Source organism: Phoca vitulina, unplaced genomic scaffold (genome assembly GCF_004348235.1).
Source record: "Phoca vitulina isolate PV1807 unplaced genomic scaffold, GSC_HSeal_1.0 scaffold21, whole genome shotgun sequence".
NCBI classification, from domain to species: Eukaryota; Metazoa; Chordata; class Mammalia; order Carnivora; family Phocidae; genus Phoca; species Phoca vitulina.
Genome location: NW_022589724.1, coordinates 31,757,717 through 31,775,104, shown reverse-complemented (window position 1 = coordinate 31,775,104; position 17,388 = coordinate 31,757,717). Strand labels below are relative to the sequence as shown.

The 17,388-nt window shown below is 64.9% G+C and overlaps 1 protein-coding gene across 9 annotated transcripts in view; it reads right to left on the bottom strand.

Moving 5' to 3' along the window:
- Nucleotides 1-17,388, bottom strand: part of KCNT1 (potassium sodium-activated channel subfamily T member 1) — a 65,333-nt gene that overhangs the window by 32,470 nt on the left and 15,475 nt on the right. For 3 of the 9 annotated variants that reach the window (XM_032418570.1, XM_032418571.1, XM_032418578.1), the window contains exon 3: nucleotides 2,964-3,005. The exons of 2 other annotated variants lie outside the window; for them this stretch is intronic. In XM_032418570.1, coding sequence (XP_032274461.1) covers nucleotides 2,964-3,005 — 42 coding nt within the window. Of the gene's footprint in view, nucleotides 1-2,963; nucleotides 3,006-7,859; nucleotides 8,015-8,592; nucleotides 9,134-17,388 lie in introns of those variants that run through there. 4 more of the 9 variants (XM_032418574.1, XM_032418575.1, XM_032418579.1 and 1 more) reach the window with 3 other exon arrangements.

Below are 17,388 nucleotides of genomic sequence, written 5' to 3'. Positions count from 1 at the left end.
GTTCCCGGATGGATTAAGTGAGACCGTCCCAGTGCGGGGCCTGGGGCCTGGCACCCACCGGCTCGGACGGTGCCAGCGATCAGGGCTGATCTGATTCTGGGTCCCACAGTGGCCCGCTCTGTCGCTCACATCACCCCGGGGAAGACAGGCGCTGGGCCATAAATCCACATGTGTGGCTGCAGACGGTGCGTGGCCCATACCCTCCGTGGGCAGGGGTGTGACCCTGGCAGGGGCTGCCCCCTCCCCCGATGGCTGGTCCAGCTATGGCTCAAGGCCCTGTGACGGGCCGGGTGACCAAGCTCACAGGAAGCCACCCGCAGGAGGGCCGGGAGAGGGGCCCTGGGAACCCACACACGGTACGGTGGCCTCGGAGCTCGGCGTCGGCATCCAGCGGCCAGCGAACACCGCCTGGGCACCCCAGGCCGGGGCAGAGTGAAGGGGTCTACCTTCCTACGCGTCTGTTCTCGGTGAGAGGCCTGGAGGGGAGGACTGGGCGCGCCAAGGCCACTGCTGCCTGCTGCCGGGGGCCCGGTCTAAGACAGGGGTGCCCCACAGGCGTGCACCGGATAGGCCTGGTCTGGGGCCCAGAGGCTGCAGGGAGCCTGTGTCTCAGACAGCCAGCATACCGCCTGGGGTCAGGCCACCAGCCCCGAGGACTGGACAGGCCAAACCTGGGTCCCGTCCCTGGGACAGTCCTCAGCCCTGGCTCCTCTGTCCACAGAGGTGAGTAGCTCTCAGGCTGGTGAGGACAGGGGTCCAGGCCAAGCAGACAGAAGGGCCATCTCGCTGAGTCCTGCCATGGGGCCCCTCAGAGGGCTCCAGCCAGACTCATCCCTCCATGCATGGGAAGGAAGGTCCAGCAAGGCCCGAGACTGGCCAGGATCACCTTGTGGGTCACAGGCACTGGGGGCTCTGGGCTCCCCATGGGACCAGGGCCTCTTGAATGTTTGGGGTGGAAGCTGGCTCTGCCCCATCCCCACCTGGCTTGTGTTTGAGCAAGGCCCACCGCCTGCCTGGGCCCCACAGTCTTGCCCACGCCGCAGTGGACCCAAGGAGCTCCCCTTGCTCCGGCAAAGCGGCTCAAAGCTCACCCACCCGGTGCGAGGACCTGCCAGGCGAGCCGGGCAGGGGGAGGCTGGGGGCCGTCCAGCTCCCTGCTGACCAGCAGGCTGACCGGTGGGCCGACAGGCAGGCCCTGGGGAATCCTGGCAGGTGCCTCTGGCAAGGGTGGCCTGTGCCGGGAAGCTCCAAAGGCAGGGCACCGCGGTTGGCCTGAGGGGAGGGTGGCCAGACATTAAGACACGGCCCACGGGCCAGGCCCACCCGCGTGGCCACAACAGCCGTGCACTCACATGGGGCCGAGATCCGACCGCCCGCTTCCCTTGGGCTGCCGCTGTGTGCTGCCGGCTCTCCGGCAGGCGCCTGGGAGCTCCCTCTGCACCAGAACCCACACACTGACGGGCAAGAGAAAGGGCAGGGCCCAGGCCCACCTGCCAACCCTGAGGCCAGCTATTCTGAGAAAGGGCAGAGCCTGGGCGCAGCCCGGGAACCCAGACCAGGACAGACACGTGGCTGGCACCACCCCCGGACAGTGGCACTCCCTGAGGCCTGCGGGCAAGGAGCCGGCGTGGAGGCACAGAGCACTGGCCGGGGAGCCTGTGGGGCGGCAGGGCACTGGGGGTGGTGGCGTGGGCATGAAGGCTCCTTGTCCCCACCACTCCCAGCCCAAACCTGCAGACTCGCTGGCGGGAGGCTGGCGGCCACATCCCTCCTGCACCCCTACCCTCATCGGGGTGGCTCGGGATCCACCTCAAAGGGAGGCTGGAGGGTGGGGGGTGCTGGAAGGCTTTCCTCTAGCGCTGCCCACTGCCATAGGCCCACTGCAGGGGACATCCCCTGGGTCGGGAACCTGGAGGAGCAGCCGGGGGACCGGAGGAAGAGGACAGTGGACAGTGGCTTCTCAAACCAGGAGATGGGTCCAGCCTGGGCCTTCCGTATAGAGTGGTCCCGCTGGGGACCTCCTGCGTGCATGTCGGAGAGGGGCCCTTGTTCTGGCACCCTCGGCTGGGCCGGGGCCTGGGAGAGCCTCCTTGGGGTGGCCTGGGGTGTCTGCTCTACCAGTGACAACTCTGGGGGGGCAGGCCCTGCAGCCTCAGCCCCTTGGGTGGCTGCACACTGTCCATATCCTCCCGGGCAGCCCGGGGTGCTGGGGAGAGCCCTGCCTTCCACCCCGCCCGTTACCCACCGCACCACGGGGGCCTGGGCCGGCCCAGCCTCCAGGCTCCCACACTCCTGATGGGAGAGTCCCAGCCCCAAGTCTCAGGCTGCAGGGAGACCGGTCAGCAGCCTGAAGCACGAGGGAGCGGTGTCGCTGCCGACAACGTGAATAAATGAAATCAGGTCCCACTTGGCGGCCACCCTGAGTGCTGAGGGCCTGGGCAGGATGTGGCTGCTCTGAGGAGGACTCTGGTCTCCCCGGCCTCAAGGCCACCCTCCACTTGACCTAGGTCTGAACTGAAGCCAGGAACAGCCTCGTGCTGGGGGCCTGGATGACACAGGTCGCCCAGGCTGGCTGAGGTGGGAGGGTCCCTGCAGCCATCTGCATGCCTGTCCCGTATGGGCAAAGGCTCGGGGTCCCCATTCCCACTGTCTGGCCACTCCCAAGGGCTGTGGCCACCGCTGTGGGAGGCTGTGGGTCTCTGTCTCTGGACAGCCCTGTTTCCTACTCCAGGGCTCCTCCCCGGGGGGCTGCCCACCGTCCTGTCCTTGGCCTCAGCTTCATCGCCCAGGCCCGCAGCTCCTGCTGGCGCAGGGAGGTGGTGGCCGGTGCCGCCTCGAGCCTGCTCCTGCCTGGAGTATCCCCCCAGAGCCTGCAGGGCCTGAGCCCCCTCCTCCCAGGGTCTGCTGCGGGTGCAGGGATGCTTGTCCGAACCTGCTTCGGCCCCCTCCCTGCAAGCACTTACTGAGACAGAGAGGAGTCCAGACTGAAATCTTCCACATGAAGCCTGGGGACAGACACAGATGGTCACGTCAACACAGAAGACAGATGGATGGAGGGCCTGGGCTCCTGGACACTCAAGGAGGCTCTGGGCAGGATCCGAGGGAAGTGGGGGCGCACCTATGTGCATGCGCCCCCCCAACCCACGGAGCCCCCAGGCAGGCAGAGCAGCCCACGGGCGGCAGCCTGCAGCGGGGCAGTGACCATGCCTGGCCCCCTCGGTGCCCAAGAAAGCAGCACAACACAGCAGCTGGCACACGCGCCCCCCGCCCAGGCCGGACCCCACCCGAGGCCAAGGCCAAGGCCACCCACCTTCAGCCCAGGGATTAGGACAGGATCAGCCCATTTGGCGAGCGCTCACTGTCCCTGCTCCCGCCAAGCCTGCCCAGGCACCATGAGCCCGGCTCCAGGGAAAGGCCCTGCTTTCCACCCGGCAAGCTGACTCGGCAAGGGCCAGTTCCCACACGAGAACGAAAGCCAGGCTCTCTTGTCTCAAGTCTACCCACCCCCACTCTGCTACCTGCTCTCCGTGGGCCTGGCCACAGAGCCCACGGGCCCTGCATCCTGACTTCCCAGTGAGAGGGCAGGGGTGCTGAGGCTTCTTAGGGGGTGCCAGGTGCACCCCTCCACTGGCCAGCAACCACAGAGCTGCTGCCCTTTGGGTCGCCTGCCCTAGGGTTCTGCCAGCCTGGCCACATGCAGCTGATGCCAAGACGGCTGGGCCTGGGCTGGAGCGGAGGCTGGTGGGAGCTCTGGGGCTCGGGGGACTGGCCCCTGGGGGGCTGACGGGGGTGTATGTGCCCGCAGAAAGTCTACTCTTTGCTGATGACGTGCCCATCTGGAAGACTTCAGGACCTCTCTTAGTCCTCAAAACAGCCATGTTCCAGAAGAGGAAGCGTAGGTTCAGAGAGGCCCACTGCCTCCCAAGGCCATGGGTAGGGAGGAAGGAGCCGGCCTGTAGGGCAGGGCAGCCCCTAGCCATGGGCAGGGCTGCAGGCCCACGCCCACTGCTCCCTGTGCAGGGCCCTCTGGGCAGGCAGGCTCCTCTCCTGGTGCCCCAGCCGGCAGCTCCTGGTGCTTGGGTCGGCAAAGCGGGGCTGCAGGACACTCCGGGGAACGAGGTCTGGACAGGGTGTGCGGTGGGGCTGGGCTCCACACGGAGCAGGGGAAGCCAGGGCTTCACCAGGCCTCAGCCTGGTGTCACTGGGAGCTTCTGGCAGATCCTACACGTTTGCCCAGCTCAGGTTCCCTTTCGTTGGCCCCGGCACTGCCCTGAGCCCTGAGTTGGGGTGACAGCTGTGTGGGGGTGGCAGGAGCCTGGCAGGGCCATGGCTGTTGCGGTGGAGCTAGGAACTCACTGAGAGTAGGTGGGGGTGCTGGGGGGGATGTGGAGAGTGGCAGGGTTCCTGGAGGAGCACAGGCCGCATGAAGGGGAAGAGGGCGAGTGGACCAGTGGGGGAGGGGCTCTGCTGCTGCTGTTGGACTGTGACAGGCAGGCTTGGGGTCACGGCAATCACATGGGGTCCTGGGAAGAACAGCAGGAAAGCAGGACCACATTGGAGCCCCAAGGACCCCGAGATGTGGAGGTTAGTGCTGGGCTTCCAGCGCCCGGGGAGGACCCCGCGCGGGAGCGCAGAGGGAAAGGTGTTTCCTGCAGTCCTTGCTCTCCTTCCGTCCTCAGCCCCACAATTCACAGAAGCTCCCAGGGCCCTGCAAGCAGGGATGGCCCTGCCCCTCCAGGCCCATCCTTGGTGGCCAGAGACGCTGCCAGGAGGACAGACTGCGCCCAGTGGCCACTCAATGCAGTCCCCACCTGGGGCTCACGGGGATCCTAATCCAGGCCAGGCGCTGCAGCCACCTGTTCCGGCCCCGCCCCCACCAGGCCCCGCCCATCAGGCCCGCCTCTCCTGACCCCGCCCCGGCCCCGCAGGCCCCGCTTCCCCCAGGCCCCGCCCCACAGCTGGGCCTTTGCGCGGAGCCCCCCCGGCAGGGATACCCTCTACTCCCCAAACCCTGCCCATCAGCCTAGCTCTGAGTGAGACCCCTCTGAGGATGTCCCCTCCCCTGAAACTACCAATGGCGGGGCACAGACAGCTGGACGGCCAAGTGCACGACTCCTCCGCCCAGGCCCCCCTGCTCCTCCTCCTCCCTGGGGACCCCTCTTCCTTTCTTTCTGCCCCGGGGACACCCCGGCCTCTGCCTGCTGCCTCAAACAGGACCTGAGTTCCATCCTGGCCTCTGGCCTTCCGCTCCTTCCCTCCCCTTGGGGCATCCACACCCACAGGAGGGACGCTGGCCCCTGGAGTTCTCCCAACTCAGCTGTCCACGGGGTGCCCCCCACACCCTGCCCGCACTCCCCACAACTCCCAGACCCCGGATTCTCCCTTCTAGATCTTTCTGCAGCCCTTCCCTTCTCACTGGGGCTGCCATCATGCCTTCCAGGCTACCCACTCAGGTGTCCCCTCCAAGGGTATACCCGTGAGCCCCTCCTTTGCAGAAGAACCCCAACCCTGACAGGGGTTCCCAGTAATCAGGCCTTTCCTCTCCCACCCTGTGTGTCCTTCCAGGTCAGCGTGCCTGACCTGCCACAGCACCTGGGAAGGGCAAGGGTACCCAGCCCCAGGTTTGCTGGGGGCACAGGGGGCCCCAGAGCAGCACTGACCCATGTGGAGGGTTCACTGGACCCCTTGCTCAAAAGCTCTTGAATGATGGGCTTCATCGCTCCCACCCCCACGTCACAGTTTCTAACCATTGTTCCCCTCCCACTCCTGGCCTCACAAATCATGGGGAAGGGGAGGGACAGAGGAAGGAAAAGACCTATGAGCTCAGAGCCCAGGGAGCCTAGGCTGGCGGTGTGTGTGTGTGTGGTGGGGGGACCCATGCTGGCCCACACTGTCCCTGTGACTAGGGTGCACTGTGTTGGCGGGGGGGGGGGGGGGGCTTGGGCATGGCATTGGGAGCAGGCTCTCCAGCCATGGTGAAGCCTCCAGAAGGCTCTGGGCCACCCTGGGGAAGGCCAGTGCTGCCTCATGGCCCAGGGAGCTCTGACACTGGCTGGCCCCAGAAGGCAGCCAGGCATGCAGATGCGACCAGCTTTAGGAGCTGTGGCCCCTGGCTCCCTCTGACAAAGGTTCCCAGCACCCTAGTTGTGCGGGATGCTCCGTCATGCCTGAGTTCCTAAGGAGCCCTGCAAGTCCGTCTCTGCTCAGGAACCTGTTGTGGGCGCTCTCTGCTCCTGTCCAGAATGAACTCCATGGCGTGTGTCTAAAGTCCGGGGACATGAGGCTGCAGGGCTCCAGGCCCTGATATTGTGCAGCTAGACAATTCCCTTTGCTCTGCAGAAGGAGGCTGATAGGGACCCCGTACTTCAGGGGCTGCTGGGCACAGAATGAGTCACCCATGTAAGCACCAGCCCAGAACCGGGAGCAGGAGAGTGGGGGGATGGGACAGGGCTTCCTGGAGGAGGTGGCCTTGCCATCTGAGCTCCCATTCTGCACTGCAGGCTCAGATGCAGCCTGGGTAGGACCTGCCATCTCTGCGTCCCTGCAGGAACAGGGACAGCAAGGGGAGCCAATCTCTTGCAGGGGCTGGGCTGGCTGTAACCAGAGCCTCTGGAGTCACTGCCCCCCATAGCGTCCAAGAGGCGATGGAGAGGAGAGGAGTCTGTCCTCAGGGCCTTGGCCAGCACTTGCTTCCTTCCCATCCAGGCTACTCATTAGCTGTTCCGGGGCCTCTTAGAGGCACTTAATCTCCAGCCTTAGCAGTCTGGTCTGGGGAATGGGGATAACTGCTGGGCAGCACCCCCCCCCCCCCCGGCCGGGGTGCTCTGAGGAGCCAGAAACGGGTGTGAAGGCAGGGAGGGGCCTGGACAGCCTGTAGCCAGGCAGGAGGGGCAGGGGAGAGGCTCCCTAGGCACTCTTGATCCTGCCATCTGCCAGGCCAAGTCCCTGCCAACCTCCGCCCCAACCTTAATGAGGCCTGGCACCCCCACCCCCGGGCTTCGGCCCTGGCTGCTGGTGCCCCTCCCTGGAGGCCAGCGGCCCTGGGAGCCCCCGCTCTCCTCACCCTGGCCCAGCCTGCACCTCTCTGCCAGACACAGGATTCTGTGCCCACGACGTGTGCCTACACCAGGGCAGGTCTGATTCATCTCTGTTCCCCCCGCAGCATCTAGAAGGGCTCCCTGCACAGAGAAGCTGTTGGCTAAGTACTAGTGCTGCAGACCCAGCCTCAGTGTCCTCACCCGGGAAATGGGGGTGCTGTGATCAACCCTGCCCCTGGGAGGAGCCGGAGAAGGGCCTGTGATGCCCCCTCCCCAAGTGGACCCCCTCCCCAGGAAACGGGCCTCCTGCACCCTGGGTGCCACTAGCTCCGGGCCCTTGTCCCCAGAGATCCTGAGACCTGACTGTGTCCCAGCTCCAATCTGCTGTGCAGCCTTTGGCCAGGCCCCCAACCTCCCTGGGCCTCATGCTGCCCGCCTCTTAAGTGGGGATGCGGACGCTGGCCCTGCCTCCCCACAAGCAGCCGCTGGAACCAAAAGGAGTGTGGGCTCAGTGGGCCAGGGCCGGGCAGGGGTCACCGAGCCACCTGGCACAGTGTGTGGGTCCTGTCTTCCCTCTCCCCTCCAGTCTTACCTGCAGGCCCACGGTACCAGCTACTGAGAGCAGGAGAGAGTTGGGGGGGCGGGGAGCATAGGCTCCGGACGCCTGGGTGAGGGTTCCGAAGGGGGAACCCGGCCATCCCCCCCCTTCCCGGGGCTGAGGCGACTCGGCAGGTGCAGCTCAGCGGAGCCCGTGCGGGATGCGAGCGGCAGAAGCAAAGCCCCTCCCGGCGGCACGCGGGGTCCCCCGGCGCGCGCCCCTACCTCTGGCCCACGTCGCTGCCCACGGAGCCCCCACCGCGGGCCGGCAGCAGCGGGCTGAGCCCGTGCGGCTCCTCCGGTGCCGAGGCGCCGGCCGAGGCGCCCCCCGGGCCCGCCTTGCCCTCGGACGGCGAGCGCGGCAGCTTGGCCCGCGCCATCCTGCGGGAGCGCACGGGCGGGAGGCGGCGGGGGCGGTGCTCCCATCTCCGTGCCCCGCCCCGCGCTCCCCGCGCCGCCGCCGCAGTGGATCGGCCCGGCCGGGCGGGGGGCACCACCGAGAGGCAGGGGACGGCAGGACGCGAGGGCCCCTTCCCTCCTCGCGCGGAGGAGCCCCGGCGGGAGGGGTCTCGGCGCCCAGCGGCCAGGGCCGCCTTGTAACGGAAGTAGTAGTAAGAATCACGACAGTCACGGCGGCGCTGGGGGAGGGGAGCAGTAGTGGCGCGGTGACAGCTGGTGGCTCTTGGCCACTCACCTCTGCAGGCAGGAGCCGCCAGAGCCCACCAGCGTTGGTGATCCCCGCCCTGTGCCCAAGTCCCAGGCGGCCTGCGGGTCCTGGGAGCCAGGTGCGGCTCCGGATGGCCTGCCCAGAACGGTGCCCACCTTCCGGGCCCTACCCCTGGTGCCTGCTCAGGTTGGGTGGGTCCACCCCGGCCAGGTGGGAAATGTGCGGTCTGTCTGTCCATCCTCCCCATCCCCTACCTCCCAGGGCTATGGGGGAGTCCATGGGGGCACTCACCGAGTGGTGCCCATGTGCTCAGCTCGGCTCCGTGCCAGGCACAAGAGCCCTGCTTTGGACAAAGCAGCTGCTTCGTGGAGCCCCGTCTGCACCTGATGCCCCGCTGGGGACAGCTCTGGTCACCGCAGCGAACTGGAACAGCCCGAGGAGACAGGACAGATTTCGGTTTTGCGAAGTGGGGCGCTGAGGCACGGAGGTAGGAGGTGGCTTCCCCAGGAGGTGGAGAAACGGAGCCAGGAGCTGGCAGGTGAGGTGGCTCCGCGGGGTAACAGCCGGCAGGTGTGGGTGCTGGGGGCGCCGAGGCTCCGGCTGGAGCCCGCCGGGTGCAGGAGGTGCTGAGACGCACGGCTGTCCTCCACAGTGGCCAGCGGCTCCAGGCCTTGCTGACTTGCCCAAACCCTGACGCCCAGGCCAGGGGCTCCCGCTTGTCTGGCTTACGGATGGTCTGTGGGAGGAAGGTGGGCCTCAGAACCCCCAAACCCTGCCTGGTCCCTCCCCAGACGTGGAGAGGCAGGAAGGTCTGGTGCAGAGCCATTCGCTGGTCTCAGCAAACTCGCAGCATCTCCCTGGACTGCGTTCCCTGTCAGGAATCTGCCCTAAAGGGACGAGGTGTTTATGTGGGCAAAGCCCCCTGCCTGCCCCTGGGGGAAGGAGGCGAGGAGATGGCGGCCCCTTGTCCCCCTCCCTGCGGAGCGACACGGAGCGGGGCTGCACCCGGTGAGCGCTGGGCTCTGCAGCGCCGGGCACCGGGCAATGCCAAGGCTTCCGCGTGTGTCGGTCAGTAACGGAGCAGGGCCGGATGGCAGGGACGCTCACCCGGCCGCCCCAGGAGGGGCAGGGAAGCCGAAGGCTCCTTGGGATGCGTTTTCACCCGCAGACAGGACACGAGCTCGCGGTCCCTGAGCAGTGGCGGCCAATGCGTCCCGTCCATGGCAGGGAAGCCCGCACATCTGGCCCATCCACCGTGGCTGCTGTGTGTTCTCCTGTTTCTGGATTTTGGGAGAGCCTTCAGTCCTCACGTGGTGATGGCTTCTGAGGTCCAGGATAAGAGGTGACGAGGGAAGGTTTTTCCAGTGTTCGGTATGACGTGACCTAACGGAAATCATTGCTGATGTGCACAGACGGACCACCAAGCAACCGTCGACGCCATTCTGTATGGGGTGGGTGGCAGAGGCCCTTCCAGCTGGCCGCTGCAGCACTTACATAAGGTTTGATTTATTTCGAAAATGATCATCCAGTTTAGTATACGGTCCCTGATCCCTGGTCCCTGTGTGTGGAGGAGAGACCTCCCCCCCCTCCCTGGGCACGGGGCAGTGGCCCGAGGTGCCGCGTTCCCTGTTCCCTGGCCATGGCGCACCGCGAGGAGTGTCCCAAACTGCCCGCTCCCACCGGGGCCGGACAAACTCGAGCCCCAAGGCCACGGCGGGAGGGGCGGATGAAAAGAGCAGGCTCCCTTTCCTCAAGCACGGCCAACACTGCTTCACCCCTACCACAAGAGCAGCCCTGTGGAGGGGGTGGCCACTTTGCATCTTCTGTGCCAAGAGGGGCTGGGCCGGGCAGAGGAGGACAGGACAGGTGGAAGTAGCCAGGCTTCTGGAGGACTGGATGGCGGGGGAGTCCATCAGGGCTGAGGGAATGGGGAGGACAGGGGGAGCAGATCCGTTCTGGACATCCTTCAAGGGCCTGCTGGACGCCGTCTCGTGGGGGACTGGGCGGCTGGGCTGGAGAGGGAGCTGCGAGCAGGTGAAGCCTGCAGGCGGGACGTCTACAGGTGTGAGGACAGGTAGGAGGGCTGGCCCACGAGCCTCCCGCACCCAGGGAGACGCAGAGGCTTCGTGAAAAGGAGCGCCGAATAACCGAGCGGCAGGCAGAGCGCAGGCCGGGGGACCCCCAGACAGGCGCCTCCCTCCACCCTCTGAAGCCAAACCTGAGGATCCCCAGGACCCTGTGTGCGCCCGCGGGGTCCTGGGGATCCTCACCCACAGCCCCATGTCAGGAGAGGTGAACCGGAGCTGTCCGGACGGCGGTCACTGTCGCCTGGTTGGGGCGATGCCTCGGCTGCAGCCTGGGGCCTGCGAGCCCACGGAAAGATGCTCAACACTGCCAGTCACCAGGGAAGTGCGAGTCAAAACTACAATGAGATACCACCTTGCACTCGCCGGGACGGCTGCTATCGACACACAGAAAATAAAGGTGCTGGCACGGACGTGGAGAAATTGGAACCCTGGGCCCTGTTGCTGGGAATGCGAGATGCTGCAGCCACGGTGGTCCGTCCGCACCACGGACTATCACTCAGCCTTTCAAAGGAAGGCATCCTGACACCTGCTACAACGTGGATGAAGCTGGAGGACATGGTGCCCAGTGAGGTCTGCCCGGCACACAGGGACCGATTCTGTATGAATGGAAACGCCCAGGAGGCCACAGGAGTCGGACCCACAGACCCGGGGGGCAGGCTGGGGCTGAGGGAGGGGACAGTGTTTCACGGGGACAGTTTAGTTTGGGAAGATGAACGCATTCTGGGGATGGCTGCACAACGTGAATGTGCAGATGCCCTGAACTGTGCCCTTAAAAACAGTTAAGATGGTAAATTCTGTGTTACGTGTATCATCCACTATAAAGAGAAGTTGGGGAGGAGGGTACAGATCCCAGCTGGAAGGGCTCTCACTGGACCCGGCAGGGACAGGGGAGCACCGGGACCAGCAATGATTAAATCTCGGTGGAGGAGTTTCCTGCCGCTGCTGTGACAGATCACCCCAAATTTAGTGGCTCAGAAAAACGTGAATCTACCATCTCATAATCCTGGGGGCCAGAGTCCCAAAATCCAAGTATGGGCAGGGCTGGTTCCTTCTGGAGGCTCTGGGGCAGTCCCCCGCCTCTGCCAGTTCTCGGGGTCCCGTCCTCACGCCCTCTGACCTCGGCTTCGGTCCCTCCCCCTCCCTTCTCCGAGGACCCTATGACACCACGGGGCTGCTGCGACGATCCGGGAGCCCCCGTCGAGAGCCTGCACCTCATCACATCCGCGAAGTTCCTCTTGCCAGCAGAGGTGACACGCCCCAGGTGCCAGGGACTGGGGTGTGGGCGTGCTGGGGGACACTGCTGAATCTCTGTGACTCGCCCCCACAAGGAGGCTCAGAGAAGCAGCCCCGCGGGGTCACGGCTGAGGCTGCCAGGACACGTGCCTTCCTCCGGAAATGGGTGATGAGAGAGAGAGGACGGTGCGCATTTTCCTGCCTTTTCGGCAGCAGTTACGTGACAGGGTGTGCGCCCGGCTCCCGTCCACGGGGAGAAGCAGCCCTCGCAGAAGAGCGTGACTGACTCTCGGGCACGAGACGCGGACGAGGCAGGTGGCAGGGCCCCGCGAGGACGCTCCTGGGGCCACGGTCCTTAGATGCACGCGGGGTCCACGCGGAGCACCGGAGCAGGGCTGCGCGGCCGGCCCTAACCCAGCCGTGGCAGCGGAGGGACAACCAGCCCACGAGGCCACGTGGTGACCACAGCGTCACCTAAAAAGTTCTCTCACCCAAGTCCTTCGTGTTCGGTCCACGGGGCCTTCGGACCCAACAGCCAGCGTGTGAGGAAATTAGAGGCGGAGGGACGGGCTGAGGCGCCCGGGAAGGGGCAGCCGGACGGCGTGGACGACGGGACTCCCACAGGAAGGAGGCCTCACGTATCAGCTGCCTTTGCTGCGTAACAAGTCGCCACTGACTTTGCTGCGGCAGCCAACACCTCGCCCCGCACGGCGCTGCAAGTGCGAGTCCGAGCGCAGCCTGGCTCCGTCTGTCCCGGGGGGCTCGCGAGGCTGCGGCCGTGTCAGCGGGGCCGGGCTCCCGCCTGCAGCTCACGCAGACCCCGTGGCGGGGGGCCGGGCCTGTTGCTGCGGGCTGCCATCTGCTCTGTTCCTAAGGGCTGCCTCGGGGCTCGGCTTGCGGCCCCCCATCGGTAACGCCAGGCAGGGGGTGCCAGAGGCCCCGGGCCCCAAACCTCCGCCTCCTCGGCGTCCCACCGGAGAAAACGTCCTGCTTTCAAAGGGCTCGTGCGCAAGACGGGGCCCACCCAGAGACTCTCCTTCTGACTGACTCAGAGATCGCGGACGAGTCTCCTTAATTATAAGGCAGAATCCCTCTGCCAGCAAGGAAGCAGCGCCGACGGGGCGGCTCGAACGAGAGGAACGTAGGTCTCCCGTCCCAGAGGCCGGACGCCCCAGGCCGCGGGGCTGGCGGGGCTGGATCTCCTCGCCTTGCTGGCGGATGTCCTCTCTGTGCCTGCCTCCAAATTCCCCTTTATAAAAGGGCGCCAGTCATGTGGGAGCAGGGGCCCCCTCGACGACCTCATGACCTGTCATGACCCTACTTCCACACAAGGTCACCTTCTGAGGCACTGGGGGATTGGAACCCCAACACGTGAGTTTCGGAGAAACCAAGTTCAGCCACCAACCCTGGGTCGTGTGCCATAAACCCGGGGGTGACGTCTCATCATATTCACGGTCCTGGGCAGCCGTGGAGATCTTGGGGGGCCACACCGGGTGGGAGCCGTTCCAGATCACGAGGAGTCTGTGTAACCACACGGGACACAGTGCTCCTGGTCTGAGCAAAGCAGCTGCGAGGGGCGAGCTCTCCCCCGGCCAGGCTGCTGCGGCTCCCCTCCCCAGACCCCGCCGGCCCCTCGCTCCCCTCCACGCCCTCTGGCAATCCCTGGGCACCACCAGGGCCCCCCCAGCACACGGCGTGAGTCTCGGGGAGGCCCCGTAAATGCCACTGGGAATGTGCTTCTGGGAGACAGTCACTTCCCAGGGTGGGGCTGGCCTGGGCGCCTGGGCTGCTCGACAGCAGGCAGACCCCAGACAGAAACGGGGTGATTTCTGTGATGGTCACTGTCCCCCACTAATTCTGTGCATTCCAGTGTCCCGTGGCTGCCGTAACGGGGACCGTTCCCTCCAGTTCTGAGCCCCGAAGCCCATGGTCAGTACCGCTGGGCTGAAATCCAGGTACCGCAGGGCTGTGCCCCCTGGAGGCTCCAGTGTCCCTTGGCTTGTGGCCACGTCCCTCTGATCCCTGCCTCCGGCCTCACACGAGCTCCTCTGTGTAAAATCTCTGTCTCTCTCTCTTTTTTCATTTTGTGGAAAAACATACATAACGAAATTTACCATTTTAACATTCTTTGCCTCCTTTTTATGAGGACACTTGTGACAGCCCTTAGGGCCACCAGGGTACGCTCCCCATCTTAAAATCCTTACTTTGGTCCCATCTGCAAAGTCTCTGCCATCCGAGGCCACGTTCACAGGGTCCAGGGATTAGGACGTGGACATCTCTGGAGGACTACCGTTCAGCCGATGTGAGAGGGGTCCTGGGCCCTGCCTGGCTGTCTTCCTGGGGCAGCTCCCACAGCCTGCCTGGGTGCCCCGCTCCCATCCAGCGGGTCCAGAGGAATGTGACAGGGCTGGCACGTGGGGGTGCTGACACTGGGGGGGCACTGCCTGGCCGTGGGGCCACATCTCCCCTCATGGGCATCATAGCCACTGCCAGGCTCAGCTGGAGTCCTTGGCCACGCTCCCTCCAGAAGGGGACACAGGGCTGGGGTCTTCTCCCTGCTCCTGGGCCCTGGTTAATTGCTCTGGAAGGGGCCCCTAGAACAAAGGACAGACTGGCCAGAGAGGCAGAGACACAGAGACAATCGGCTGCTAGTCAGCTGGGTGGGGCGGGGCAGGGCAGGCCTCTGCAGGGCCTGGGGCTCTCCAGGGGCTGGATGCGGGAGCTTTCCACAGGTGACCTCACCTCAGCCTCTCCGGCGCCCCGAGGGAGGCTGAGGAGCCCACTGAGGCTGAAATGGGGTAGGGAGGAGGGAAGGAGCCCGCACGTGGGCCCCCAGGGGGTGAGGGTGCAGCCAGCTCAGCTCCCAGAAGGGACTCCCACCCCTAGAAAAGGCAGAGACACAGTGGCGGTCGGCCAGGGCCTTGCGAGACGGGGGGGGGCTGCCCCTGCCCAGCAGACAGCTGTGGGGAGGAGCTGGGGACGTCTCCGTCTGTCCTCTCAGACTCTCCCTACACACCTGCACCAGGCCCCAGCCCCTGCCCAGTGCAAACACCTTCTGCCTGCCCCCTGCTGCCCCATGGGAGCGGTGTTCCCTGCCTGCAGAGCAGCCTCCTTCCTGGGCTCTCACGGGGGTCAAGGTCACAAAGGACGTAGGGCCCCCACAGCCCCTCCTCGGGAGCCCTTGGAGCCAGGAGCCATTTTTCCCGCAGGCTGGGGGAGGCCCAGTGGGCGGGGGCCTCTTTTCCGGCACTTCTGCTTATAAGCATATTTTCAGTGTCAGTGTAGGACCTGCCCTGGAAAACACCCCAGCAAAGGACAGGCCACATTATTCACAGACTCCATCCAACCTCAGCGGGCCAAGGGTCCCACCCGACAAGGGCAGGGACCACCCTGCAGGCCCAGGCTGCCCTCCACAACCCCACGTTGGAAACCCTTAGTGCCCAGAGAAGGGGGCAGGGGCCGGGTCCCTGGGTCCCTGGGTCCCTGGCTTCTCGGGGCCCCTGCCACACTTTACCCCCTGATGGGGTGTCAGCAGCCTGGGGCTGCCATAAGGTGCCACAAACTGGGGGGAGGGGGCTAAGATAACAGGAATTCATTTCCTGCCAGTTTTGAGGCCAGAAGTCCAAAATCAAGGTGTGGGCAGAGCCACGCTCCCTCTGGAAGCTCCAGGGGAGGGTCCTTCTTGCCTCTCCTAGCCCGTGGGACCCTGCTCCTGGCTTGAAGCCATGTCCCCGCAGTCTCTGCCCTTGTCTTCTCTTCTCTAGGGATACTTGTCACCGGGCTCAGCACCCACCCTAACTTAGGATCATGTCACCTTGAGAGCTTTACGGTAATCACAGCTGCAAAGACCCCATTTCCAAAAAATATCGGGTACACAGGCTCCACGTAAGCATGCATTCTGGGGGGGCTCTTTCCAAGCACTGTAGGGGCCTGGGGTACTTTCTGCAGCCCCACTCCTCCTGAAGCTCCCCTAATTAGCTGTGGGACCCTGGACAGGTCCCTTTGCTGCGGGGCTGCCTCCATTCAGCCAGGGGCACACGTCCAGCCAGGAGGGGACGTGGGAAGCTCCAAGCAGGCTCTCTCTCCAGTTTCTCCTGGGACGCCCTCAAAGCTTAAGAAATGTGAAGTCAAAGCACAGCTTAATCCCACAAAAGGTTACCTGCCACTGCTTTTGCAGCGTTAACTCACTCCCCTAAGCCTGCCATGGGTTGAATACGTGTGTGTCCCCCCAACTTCCTATGTTGAAGCTCTAGCCCCCAGTGTGATGCTATTGGGGGGGACCAGGGGGGACCCTGGGGGGTGACTGGGTTTAGCTAAGGTCACAGAGCTCCCTCTGTCTATCCATCACATGAAGACGCTACGAGTAGGTGGCTGTAAACCGGGAAGGGGCCCGTCAGCAGGACCCCACTACGCTGGCACCCTGACCTCAGACCTCCAGCTGCCGAGAAATCAGTGTCTGTTGTTTAAGCTGCCTGTTCTATGGCATTTTGTTACGCAGCCCGAGCTGACGGCGGCATGGCCTGAACACTACCGCCTCCCCCCTTCATTCCGGATGGGTGTGAGGCGGGATGGTCCACCCACGATGCAGTTACAGCACTAAGCGGTACATCATGGGAAGCGCATCAGGCACCAAAGGGAATTACGATTTGAAACCAAAACTGATCATGGTTTTCGTGACCTTGGAGGATCCTGGCTGCCCCCTCGCTGGGGGTCCGTGCCGTACTCTGCACTAATTCGCAGGCGATGAGCCCTGGACCCAGAAGGTGACTGGAAAAATCACAAATTTTACTCCCTTAAAGCTCCTTACAGCTCCCGGAATTTGCCAGAACCTGGCACCACCCCAGGCTTTTCCTTGATTCGATCACATAGGCAGCGCAGAAGCTAGTCCCAGACGCATCCCCGGAGCAGCAGCCTCGTGGCGTCCGGCACCAGCTCCTGGGGCCCACACACAGCACCCTGGCCACACTCTGACAGAAACCGCCCAGAGCGCGCGTGGGGGCAGAGGGCCTAGGGCTCAGGCGGGATAGAGCTGCGGCAGGCACAGGGGTTTCGGGTCTGAGCCAGGGAAGGCAGGAGGCAGACTGGGAGTCCACCAGAGAGGCCGGTGTGACAGAAGGCTGGTATCCAGGTGTGGCTGCCCTGGGATGAACAGGGTCTCCGGGGGCAGATGAAGGCTTGGGCTTTAACCCCATGGCCCCCCTGCCCGGGCACCATCCAATCCTATCGTGCAGGAGCTGGAGGTGGCAAGAGACCCTCAACCTGGCCTGGGCCCCCACCAGCCTGGGCCCTGGCCATTTCCTTGGCCGGCTGTGTCCTCCGAGGCCTGTGGGTTTGCAATGGACACAGGCCGCTAGCCAGGGCAGGGCAGGGAGAAGGTGCTGGGGCAGAGCTGGGGTCCCACCTCGTCCCACCTGACTATGGGGCTACCAGCCTAGCCCCACCCATGAGTCACGGCACAGAGCAGAAGGCTGGCCCCAGGAGGCCTGCGCCCAGCAGCCCCACGCAGGGAGGACCTGGGCGAAGCAGTGAGCTCCTCTGGTGCCAAGCTAGCCGCTCTTTGAGCCTGGCAGGCGTGGGTGGGGGCACGTCCATGGTCACCCTCTACTGTGACAGGGCCCTCTGTGCTCATCAGTCTGCAGGGAACCCCCACGTGCAAGACTCGGGCCAGCCTGTTGTCCCCATGGCTTCCCTCACAGCCTCCGATCTTCCCTGAACACCCCTCCAGAGGAGAGATCCCCGCCGGCGCTTGCCCTCTGGGGCTCTCGGG